At 37.8% G+C, this 12,743-nt stretch overlaps 1 protein-coding gene across 4 annotated transcripts in view; it reads right to left on the bottom strand.

Annotated features, from left to right (window-relative positions):
- Window positions 1-11,535: 11,535 nt before the first annotated feature.
- The window catches only part of EPHA6 (EPH receptor A6), a 371,548-nt gene continuing 370,340 nt past the window's right edge, over window positions 11,536-12,743 (bottom strand). For all 4 annotated transcript variants that reach the window (XM_081001496.1, XM_081001497.1, XM_081001498.1 and 1 more), the window contains one exon: window positions 11,536-12,151. In XM_081001496.1, the coding sequence (XP_080857622.1) occupies window positions 12,037-12,151 (115 nt within the window). In that variant the 3' untranslated portion in view covers window positions 11,536-12,036. The remainder of the gene's footprint in view (window positions 12,152-12,743) is intronic.

Raw genomic sequence — 12,743 nt, 5'->3', positions numbered from 1 at the left:
GAGGACATTATTTCATCCAGGCAAAAGCACTCAAGGTGGACCATAAAGCAGGACAAGTGAGAGGTGTTGCCTGGGAAGAGACCTCCTGAGGAAAAGATAGGGGGGCATGGAGGGCCATATTCAGTTCTCAGACCTGAGGTTCTCCACAAGAACTAAGGGACTTTTGCCCTCCATGTAAAAAAACAACTAAGCACCACGGTGTGTTGACTCACCAGACTCAGTTTTTACATTCATATGGGTAGTATAAAAGAGTACTGTTGTAAAAGTTTTAGTGGAAGTGCAAAGCCTAATATGGACAAATTTGCTCAGGTTATAGGTAACCTATAAAGCACTGCAAATATATTAGGGGATGTAAATACATTAGGAAATACCAGGCAGACTATCAGAATTATCTTCATGTACAAGTCTGAATTAAAGTGTAGGGAGCTTCCTTTTTCATCCAAAATTCCAGATTAGGCCTACATTCTTAAAAAATATAATCTCCTGAGCTAAGAAATATAATGCAAACAGAGCCCATTAGGGTTCTGTCTCTGAAACTAGTTTCTCTTCAACTGTTTTTTTGACAGATGCTGTGACAGCACAATTATAAATAGCCAATACATGAATTACTGAGTTACATCTGGAACCAGCAGTGTGGTCTTAAACAGATTGACTTAGAAGGAAGCCCTTCTAAGTTAACTGTAATGTATTCCTAATAAGAATGCTTAGGACTGCAGCTTCCGTCTCTACTAAATCATTTTGGGACTCTCTCTTTTTTTCCTCTTTAGTGGCTAATGATATACAAATTTAATAAACCAAACTACTACATTTATAGTCTTGTCCCTTTTTGTAAAACAGGGGTTCCAGAACTGTGGTTCGTCAACCATCAGTGGTCTGTAAGCTTCATTCAAGTGGTCCACAGCATGTCTGTGGATTTAATACACATCCATGGCATCAAATGTTCATATTGATTTTTAATTGTATTTTTATAGCTTATTTTATTTCTTATGTTCTTACTGCATTACAATTTGAATGATATGGAATTACAATTGCCGCAACAGGCAGGAAAATCATTAAGTAATCTGCTAAGACCCTCAGCAATTTTCAAGTAGTCCGTGGTGGGGAGGGGGAAGTTTGGGTACCACTGTCTTAAAACAAGCTAGAGAAAAATGGAGGTCATCACCTCTATTTCACATGATAAAAGTTGAAGAAAAAATCTGACCTACTGCATGCTAGAGCCTGCTTGTTCCCCTGCAAGAGCAATACCAGCCAGAGCTAATGACCTCACTGTTCATATCCTCTCACCTGCTTTGATGCAAGACAGACAGGCTCATAAACCACAGGGGAGAAAGGCCTCTAGCTGTGCTTTTTAAGAGAAACATTTATCCAGCTATCACATAAAGAGACACATGAGACACTGTTATCTGGGAACTTGGTTTGGCACCTGGTCCTAAAATGCTGCTGCTTGAGGTATTTTGGTTCCTATTGGCTCTAATGCAGGCGAGATTTGATACAATACGTAGCTGGTTTCTTTATGGCCCTTTATGGACTTTTATTAGCATGTACATATCATATTCTGCAAGATTTAGGTGAAATGGGGAAAAAATTCAACTCAGAAATAACCACCAGTACTGTACTTTTATTTGCTAATAAATATCTTAATAAATAGTCTTACTCCATCTGTAAGACCTGATAATGCCTCTTAGGAAATCATAGAAAAATAAAATACAATAATCATCAGTAACTTGTACGTTGTACAAATATCTTATTATGTTGCTCAGCATGTAGCTTTGCCAAACCCCATATTCTTTCTGCAAATAGATGGCATATGAATGCAATTCACCTTAAAACACCCTAGTTATGAGAGCTGAGCATTTTATTATACTACTAACTTATAGGCATGCCAGCACATGAAAATTTACATGGAACATCATATTATCATAGTAGTAGATCTCAAATGAGGAAAATAATAACACCTCTCAAGTAAATGTGGATTACTTCATCTTTAATTTCAAACAGGAAAATGGCTTCATTGCCCCCTGGGACTGCAGATCAGTATGTTAGGCTTTCCTTTGGACAGTTATTCCTGCATTACAATTTAAGAAAAGAAAGGAAAGTGCAAATTAAATATAAGTGGAAGTATAGTAAAAGGAAATAACTGTAAACAATGGTGCAGACCCAAGGGGAAAACAAGTCAGATTTCTAAAATTGACACGTAGCCCTTCTCTTCAAACCTGGTGACTTTAGCTTGCAATTGTCAGTAAGACACAAACATATACATATTCATCATCTATGATGGGCATAGCTTAATGTCAAAGAGCACAAACTTCCCGTTCAAACTCCTTAGTTGCTCAGATGCATATGAAAAGCAGGAGCAGTGTGTGTGTGTGTGTGTGTGTGTGATGTCCACAGTCAGATCAATTGAAGAAGATGTTTCATATTAAATGATCAGTGAATGTGCATGCAAATTGGCTTTCTTCTTTGAAATGTGAAGCTCTCCCAATTTCGGAGTACTCAGAGCAAATTGCTGGATGAGGGTGAAACGTTGTTGTTGTGAATTGCTGCAGTTATAGTTGACTGTAAAAGTGAAAGAAGCAATAGCAAAAAGCAAGAGTTGTTTAATATACAACATTTTGAAAACAATATGGAAAGATAGGTATGTGCTGATGCCACTTAATGGTTGTAAAAAAATCATCTATTTGTTTGTTTATTAATTGTCATTATATTTAGGTATAATAATACTGCCATTTTGAAGCCATGTACCTCGTGTTTTGAAATTGTTATTTTAATTGCTGTGTAAATAATTTGCGAACATATCATTTAACAAATTTTATGACTGGGCTTGTGAAGCAAATAATTTTAGTATAGCAGTCAAATGAACATAAAGACAAAAAATGAAAAAGTTATTTTAATATTCATATATTTCAGGTGTTGAGGAAGCTCAAGGAAGAAAACAAACTAGAAAACAAACTGCATCGTTAACATTAGAACCATTTCAATCTGTATTTTGGAGAATGACAGCCACATTTCCTAAATGGAGTAAATTTCTTAAAAGTCAGGATCAGGTGAAATATTGGACTTGCAAATAGTTGTTTTTAATAAAAAGTAATTACCATACCGAACATTAATTGTAAAGTCTAAAGGTCTAAGAGTTTGGTTCTATTTTATTGGAATATTAGGGTTATTTATCAGAATGGCCCTGAAACACACTGTAAGTTTGCTTCTACTACCAATGTTTAAAAGAACTGCACATATACCGGTAACTGGGATCAGGTTCTGCTTTTTATTATTTAATTTATTTAATTATTTAATTATATGATGATATCAGTTCTTCATCCCAGTCTGTGTCAGTTCCAAAACAAAAAGGAGCTGCTCTTCACAGAACTGTAATGATTGCATATGCAAACATAGTCGTAACTCTATACAAAAAGCAAAACAAACCAAAACCCCAGACAGCTGAAACCCTTGACAACCAAGGCCGCTAAATGAATAGTGTTAAGATTTTGGATGCAGAAGAAGTTAGCTGTAACTGAGCACTGGACTATGGATTTACCCTTGGACATTGGTTCCTCCCACCAAATGGGGACTTTGTAAGACTAGTATCATAGGGCTGCCTGACAATGAATAAGGGAGCAATTCTAAACTCCCAGGAAGGGCAGCTAAGGGGGGCATAGGATACTATGGAATGCCCTCTCCATGGTTAGAGATGAAGAGGTTCACTGCTGGAAACGTTCCTTACTGCAGAGAGAGTTCCACAGTGTTCAAATGGCACTTTACTCTGCTTCACTGTTAAGTGGTTGGGCAGCAGTAGTTCCACCTCTCCCACTTAAAGAAGAAGGGAAAGCAATTTAAATCTCCACTCATCAGCTGATGAGTTAGGCATCACCTGCTGCCTAGGCTGCACAATCCTGTTCTTTACAGAGACAAGGGCAGCACACCCTATGCAGGATAGACCCCTGTCCTGCCCATCAGCTGGCACCACCAGTGACTTGGGCAAAAGAGCCTGGTGGGCCAAACTGGACCTTCTGGCAGGCCAAGTTTGGCCCATGAGCCAGAGGCAGTAGGCAACATAAAGGAGTGTGCTGGGTGTGTGCCAGGCATGGATTCATGGTTTATAAGGTTTTATGTGTTGGAAGCTGCCCAGAGTGGCTGGGGTAACCCAGCCAGATAGGTGGGGGTAATAATAATAATAATAATTAATAATGTATTCACCTATTTCTCCAATGTCACCCCAAAATAACTGCAAACCTATGCCAGCCCTGAGGCTGTCATAGTTAATCCCTCCTTCTATACAGTCAGTGGGAGGGAAATTAGGAAAAACTTTTCCGCCACAAGAAATATGAGGAGATAATGCTCCTCTTCATTTTATGTATTCACCTGTACAAGCCTGCCAGGATCTAGGAAGTGGTGGTTCCTCTGCCACAGACTCTCCCCCTGACCTTGAATTGCTTTGCCAAGTTTTTTCAAAGTAATAAAATACATGATAACTGCACTTTGAAAGTCTCTTATTAGGGACCAAACATTTAAGTGCTCTAGAAATAAGCCACAGTAACTTGGCAGATTTTCATGAATACACCCACTCACCCACACTTTTTGCTTTAACAGTAACTAGCACTTCAATTCTAGGTACATCTGCTTTGAAAAACACTCCACAGTGTCAAGGACTTGTGTATATAAGTTGTGGTTAATTGCAACCGTATGAGCATGTCTACTTGCAAACAAGTTCTGCTTGAAGTCACTGGAGAGCATTTCCTTATAATAAATTAAAGATCAGGTTGTGAGTAGGCTGAAAGGCAAATACTTTTGCTTAAGTACGTGTGCTTTGTGACTTTGGAGAGCCAAGCACATGTCAGCTGGTCCTTGATAAAGTAACAGAAATGTGAATCGCCTATTTTGAAAAACTTGACACAGAAACAATAGATTAGAGGTGGTATAAGATTGCATCTTCTCTTACATTAGACACTCCTATATAATTCTATCTTGCCATTTTCAGGTAGAGATTTTTTGGGTGTCGTGGCCCAGGACCCAGACATATACTCAGGAAGTTCCTTAGTGAAGTAGGAGCCTGATGAGCTCAACCCTGTACCACAATGGGAAGCAAGAACACATTTCCATGAATAGTTTTACTGAAGAGGATGAAGAATAATCGCTGGAGACTTCATCCCACCCATTTCTCATCCCTGAAATCACTTCCCTTCCAGCATCTATTAGTCCCTGGCATCCTGTGTTCATTGCCACATTGCAGTGGGTATCCCAAGACATGTATTAACATTGACAGAGTATAATTAGGGTAATTGTGGGCTAACTTCAAATAACACACACCTATTTGCAGCTCAATAGGCTCCTATTGTGGGGGCATCTCTTTAGGCATGGATGGGCAACCTGTGGCCTTCCAGATGTTACTGACTCCCAACCCCATTAGCTCCAGCCAGCATTACCAAGAGTCAGGGAAGGTGAAAGCTGTAGTCTAACAACATCTGGAGGGCCACAGTGTCCCCACCCCTTTCTTAAGGCGCTAACTTGCTAGCATTAACCCTGAGGAGAACTCACAGTGTCTCCAGTCCAAGATTCCTGCCCAATTGTTACATAGAGATGGAAGGTGCCCTCCACTATGAGTAAGTTTCACATATCATAAATAACTGATAGTGACAATGAAAACAGTGACTTTATAACTTCCATTCATACTGCCTGTGCAGTCCTTGAGCAGGGAACTTGCACATCTCAGCACAGCTTAGATGTACACACAGGAAATCTGAACAGAAGATTCCCAAGCCAACTGCCATTTTGTAAATACAACAAAATGATAAAAATACGGAATGCAACAAAAAAGGTAGAGTAGGAAGCTTGATATAACTGTGGATTGATATTTTTATTATAAAAGTTTCAACATCCTGAGGTTAGATTCATTTTTTTAAAAAAACAACTCTATACATTTATAAAAAGTGGGCTGTATGCTTGTCTCAGTAACACAAGTTGAACTGGGAAGGCTCAGATATGGTGCACATTGCGGGGGGGGGGGGAGAGAGATTGTTCACATGAACTGTTCTAGTTTTTAATATTAAAACATGATTTAAAACTTCCCTAGTGTTTAATGTAATTCATTTAAAGGCATGACAACATTACTGATTTGTTTCTTGGAATACAATAACAACATTTAATATAACTTACTTTTCCATATTTTCCATATGGAATATATTGTATGTGTTTTGTGAAAGGCAAAGGGAAGGTTCCTATCAGACAACATCTGAGAACACTAGAAAATATTTAGCAGCTCTTAATATTTGTTACTCTCATTATGTAGTTCAGCATATGGGTAAGTCTTACCTATTGATGACTGAATAACATTTGGGTAGCATTTGTATAAACTGATCAAGTGAAATTACTGTAAAAGGAATTCAGTTTTAATACTCTTTTAATATAGTTAGTGCCATTCAGCACCTGCAAATGGGAAGCTCCAATATGTGCCAGTCCAGCATATGAGGTTAGTCCTCATTAAAAGCAAAAAGTCTTGAGGCTGCATTTTAAGATAAGGCAGGATGCTTGTAGTGATCAAAATATAGCATGTGATCTTTAAGACATAAGCTTCATTCTTCAAACTCTTCATTCTGAAGTATAACTGAAATACACAGGAATATTTAAGAGCTGCTGAAGAATAAGCATTTTGGATCATTGCCCTAAAAGACACAAACCAGCTATCCTTTCTTTGAAAATTAAACAATGAATGCCTAAATCCATTCACCCTGATCCAGCAAGGTTTTCACACACAGGGCACCCTTTTTGGATCTGAATTCATGTGTACAAAACAATGCTATGGAAGATGGGAGAAACAGTCCTGGGAATAGGTGCAAATGACAGCCCTGTCAAGATAAAACAGAAGCTTGCATTAACTTTGAACAAATCTTTCTTTGTAGGCAGGATGGGGTGGCCATGCAGTTCTCTGGTGGGAGTCAGAGCTGACCAATTCTGCCACACTTGGCATAAATAAGATGCTGATTGAATTTCGACAAAATGAAACCAGTGCTTAAGCTACCTCAGCTAGGTTTCTGTGCTACAGACCTTCCCTGAACACAGGTTTAACCCAGGCTTCCTCAACCTCGGCCCTCCAGATGTTTTGAGACTACAATTCCCATTATTCCTGAACCCTGGTCCTGCTAGCTAGGGATCATGGGAGTTGTAGGCCAAAAACATCTGGAGGGCCGAGGTTGAGGAAGCCTGGGTTTAACCCAACACAGACTTAAACCAAGTGAAATAAATGGGCTGATGAGACACATAATTTTGGCCTTTGTATTTCAACGCTATTATGCAGGTCCAGTGCTCAGCCATGGAAAGATTCCTATGGCGCTCAAGTTACCCAAGTTTGACTGAACAGAAGGGAGGGCTGGATGGAAAATATACCCATCCCCTATTTTTCATAGGCCTTTCATGATGTCTATGTGTGTGCTCAGAGAGAAGGGGACACTATTAAGCCCAACTGGGAAGGACATTGTCCCATTTACAAAAAATTTGGTAATGTGCTCAGAAGCAAATGGTGAAATGCGAATCCTCAGTTTAGATAATGATATTAATGATGATGATAATAATAATAATAATAATAATGATGATGATGATGATATATGCACATCAGAAATATATTTGGTCTAGGTCAAGATCTCCAAAATAGTACCACAGGGTTTTTAACTGAAAGAAAATATGCAGTCCCTAATTAAAGGAGAACAAAACATGTGAGAATTTCTTATCAACATTGTTATTTATGCTGTCTTCCCAATCCAATGATTTATTAATATTAAATATTAATATTTAAAAAACTGACTGTAATGTAGAAGCCTTCTCTTACACACCGACACACACTCTAACAGAGGGATTTGGTTAGAGCAAAGAGCCTTGCTATTCATTGATGATACTTTATGCCATCATGCTACAGCCCTCGTAAAGGATAAAATGCAGTATCTTATACTCACAAATTATTTTAATTTTTTTAAAAACTGACCTCTATCATATCCTTATTTTCAGTGTATTTTTAATGAAGTATGTTTTCCTCCTGTTACTGACTAATTTATATTTATCAGAAAATATTGGCATATCTATTTAATTCTAAATATGTGGAAAATCTTAGTTTGGGTGGAACAGGGGAACAGTTTTTAACACATGTTTAAAGTCCACATATATTTTTGTTTGTGAAAATGTTCAAAATAATTTGCATCATACTTTATACTTACAGAACTGGCTTCCCATCAGAGATCAGACCTATGAAATGCCCCATTACCCTCCCAAAACACAGTTTCTAAAACTTTGACCTTGCATTCTGGATTGAGAAATTTAGAAGGAAAGGGTTACACAGTTAGCCAAGGGAGCAGGAGGAGAAGCAAAAGACAAAACAAAAACTAAAAACTACTCATCAATTGCAACAAAATTAAGGAGAATTTTATCCAAGGTAAGTTACTAAAACAATACTAACTTCATTCCTTTTCATTTTCTTTAAATGCTTATTGTTATAAAAATAGATTTAATAAATGTTTACACTGTGATTTCCCCCATTCTTTCTATTGAAAATATATATCTTGATAGAGTGATAAACCTGGAAATAAATTGCCCATAGATTGTAACTAGATTGATGAATATGCAGCATGCATCTTTTCAGCCATACGAATGAAAGGGCACAGAGAACTACATTTGAGAAAGGGCTTGTCCATACAGTTCTAATAAATGTTGAGTGACTGCAGATACTCATATGGTAAACAAATAGTTGCTACTCCTTCACATATCTCTCTATATAGAGATATATGTCTTTAGACACATTTACTTGAAAGTAAGGCCCCTCCACCCTGTGCCTCAAGATGTGTCCCCAGATAAACACAAATCCACTTCTGCATTCAGATGGAAGTGCTTCTTCTGATGTTCAAAGACAGAACTTGCATAGCAAAAATGTGCTGGCTATTGTTGCAGGCACACCTGTGCAAGTTCCCTTCAAATGTCAAGCAACACCAGCTGAATACAGAAATGACTATGCAATTGGTAGGGGCACCAGTTCATAGATATTTGAGATTAAATTGTAAAAAAAAAAGAGTGCATTTTAAGAGCATTTGTTGTATTCACAGGTATCTACTTAAAACAAACAAACAAAACCCAAATAATTATAGCAATGTTACTAAACAAAGGGATTTGTGCCTTTTGGCACCTCACAAACATCCAAACAGACTTTCCCACCAAGCAGTCGTTTCATGGCCATTTTAAAGTCAGCAGTGTGGAGACTGCTCCATCCATCCATGTGTAGCTGCTTGCTTTGTGGACCATGCTATGACAAACCATGAAGAGAACTGCTGTGACAAGGTGGGCCTGTGTGGTGAGCAGCTGCACACAAGTAGCTCACTGCAGTGAGAAACCCTTTATAGCTGCTTTTAAAATGGCTTCTTGCTTGTGTAAACTAGTCCACAGTCCCAGGATTTCAAAAGATTGCTGGCAAACCCATTCAACTAGCATAAATTTGAGCGCCAAAGATTTGGCAGGCAAGTGAAAAAGCTAAACAGCAAAGGAAAGACTTGTTTCTAAACATGAGGCTGAACTTTTAAAAATTACAACTTGTATGGCTGCTTTTCCCTTAAAAGATAAAGAGCAACCCCCCCACAAACATTAAAATAAGCATCCCCCCCAAATCATTTTGAAATACATGAAGCGAAGCAAGTTTCATCCAATCCTGCAACCAAAACCTGACACATTGAAGGGGAGGGCCCGCATGCATGAAGTCAACTTGAATATGTTGCAATAAATTCAAACTTAATTAGGTTGAAAATATTAGCATCCATTAAGTACATGATCAAAGCAGTGGTACAGTTAAAATTAAAATATCCCATTGACTTCATTCCACACCTTTAAAAAACCTGTGTTTCTTTCTCCTTTTTTTTGAGGACTTCTTAAAAAGTTAAAAAGTAGTCTGTCTTACAGCCAAATCACACTGAAATCCAGTTATACAAAGAGTAAAATAAAAATAACAATTGCATGGTGAGCCAAAAAGAACTGTTTACTGAAACTAGACAAAAGGACCAACCTTTGAGGCTCATCTTCCTATGGACTTTAGCTTGACATACACAAGATGCCCGTTTCAGCATCTCTATCCTTTAGACTGTAAATTGTAAGCTTTTAATTATTGTGAAACTCTAGTAATCAATTTGTCTTAAATCTCCCTAGTTTAGGTGCTGCCCATATCCATTATCAAAGTGTAAATCAGAAATGCTCAGGTATAGTGTAGCTTCACATAACTGTATAAATGCATTGTGCTGTCCCTACAGGTGGCATATGTGTAATTGTGCATGGCTTTCAGAGCATGCAGATGTGCTCATTTCTGGTACACAGCAGCATATATCCCATGCAGAATTTGTGTGATGTAGCCCAGTAGATCTATGAAAGTTTTGTAGAGGTACAGATATTTTAGAGCATTTTCTTTCATGTTTATTGTATGGCTATTAGAGTTTATAAATGCAAGGACTAACTTACCTACGGTATCAGTTAGGATGGCTAAGTTAATGAGCACCACCTGATTAGTTATTTGAATTCATATTCATCAACCTGGTTTCCCTCTCAAATAGACATTCCTTGATACTGTTATTTTGGGTCACATTCTTGCACAGCCTAGTACTTGGACTTGATATTAATGGGTAATAGCATGATACTATTTGAAAATAATGTCATCACTTGAATGCTCTTCCACTCATACAGACTGGAAAACTTGACAAAGCAGGGAAAACTGAAAATATCCCAAGACAGAAAAAGTATTGGGAGAAAAATTAACATTTTTCATGTAATTATATTTGGAAAAAATGGCCCTTTGCATTTTTTTTAATAATAAAAAAAATGCCTGGCCTATCGAAGAATAAATATGCCACAATAAAACTGCTATAGTGAAGCATTTTCCTATGCAAATATAGCAAATACTTGGGGCTTTGCAGCATAAGTGAATATTTATAATTACAAAGCCTGCATAACTGCACTATGCAGGATAGCTGACAACTATCATGTATTGCATGTTGCTTAAAACAACCTTTCTGGGATAGTTCAGTCGAGGCATATACAGACAATTTAAAAACGAGTAACAGCAAAAGTAGCAAATAATTAATCTTACCAGTTACTCTAGACTAGGGTAAAACAGACTCTGCTAAGTTGGTGCCCTCCAGTAGTTTTGGATTACAAGTCACATCAGCCACTGGGGCTAATGGGAGATGTTATGATTTATATTGTAGTGGGCATTGTCTACAAACAATAAAAATCAGACTGACTGATGAGAGTTGCAGACAAAAACCTGGAGAACCTCAGGTTGGCAAAGCGTGGGGTAAAGGTACCTAGTTTTCAAGCAAATTAAATTTAATTAATTAAACACATCACTTCACAAGCATGTGATGGCCTATCATCCTCGCAAATCGTCCAATTCAACCTGGTCACACACACACAAAGTATTCACTGTAAGTTGTCATTGTTCATCCTGACCAAGAATTCTTACAACTTCCATACCAGCCTACCAGCAATTGAACTATTACAAAGTAAATAATACAACACAAACCATACATCTGGGATTTCCCATTATCATAAAATAAATATTTATGTCAAACTCTTTTTTCTCGATTGCACATTGTATATTGGAAGCTAATGGTCACAAAACATGAAAAGAAATGTCAATTACTTTTTTTTAGAAAAAAAAAACTATCATCAAACTCTAACACATCAAGAAGGTAGCCACTCCAAGCCTAGAAGGCTTTAACTTTCACAGAAGTCAATGAAAGTTTTCCAAATACTTTACTGTTATACAAAGTTATACATCCATGCTGAGCTATTCACCGTTGTGCAGCAACAGTCTTGCAGTGGGCCAGGATGTTATTGGCAGTTTATTGAGGGAGGAGCTATGCAATGTGATTAAAAATTTCAAGTTGGAAGTATTAACATAAACATTATGTGTTTATAGTATGAATAGGAAGTTTCAGTTCTTGAAGCTGGGAAGAGCAGAAAGAAGGATTGAGAGTATCTTCCATTTTAGAAATGCTGAGGCACAAAACACAGTTGCTTCTAGAACTTTCATACATGAAATCCTTTCTCCTGTATGTGCATCATGTGTAATCGCAAAGTCTGTAAACTGCTCACTATTCGTCTCTGGTGTCCAATAAGTACAACACCAATTCTTCTAATTTCACTGTAAGAAAAAAGTATGTTTATGAATCACTAAACATCACAGCTGCAGTACAGAAAACAGAATTCAAATGATTTCATATGCTTATTAGCCTTAGACTTTCTATATTACAATATGTCGTGTGATGCCTGAAATGATCAACAACAGAGGTGTATCTCCAACTGAAACGAAAAAGAGCCAGGAATCCCACTGAACTAAGACCTGGCAAGTGATTTATTTGTGAACAAAGTCTGCAATTTCATGCCTTGTAAATTAAAATTGGACTGGAGTGTTGTTATGTTCTGAGTTGAATAGGATCCAAAAGGTAGCAGTCTGATTGGTCCTAGAACAATAGGATTCAGAATGCAGCAGTCTGATTGGTCCTAGAACAATAGGGTCCAGAATGCAGCAGTCTGATTGGTCCACAGGAGCCACCCAATCCAGCTCCAGGTGGAAGTGAATCTGCAACCTGATTGGCCTACAGGTGAATCCCAGAATTAGCCAATCACGTGGGGCCCATTGTGTAAATAATGTATATAAAGAAGACATTCTGGGGGAACTTCCATTCCTCCTCACCACTGTGAGCTGAATAAAGAGCATGAAATCCACTCTCGAC

Source organism: Podarcis pityusensis, assembly GCF_964106645.2.
Source record: "Podarcis pityusensis genome assembly, chromosome: 4".
In the NCBI taxonomy this organism is placed as follows: Eukaryota; Metazoa; Chordata; class Lepidosauria; order Squamata; family Lacertidae; genus Podarcis; species Podarcis pityusensis.
Note: the sequence above shows the minus strand (reverse complement) of the source record. Positions and strands in the feature narration are given on the sequence as shown.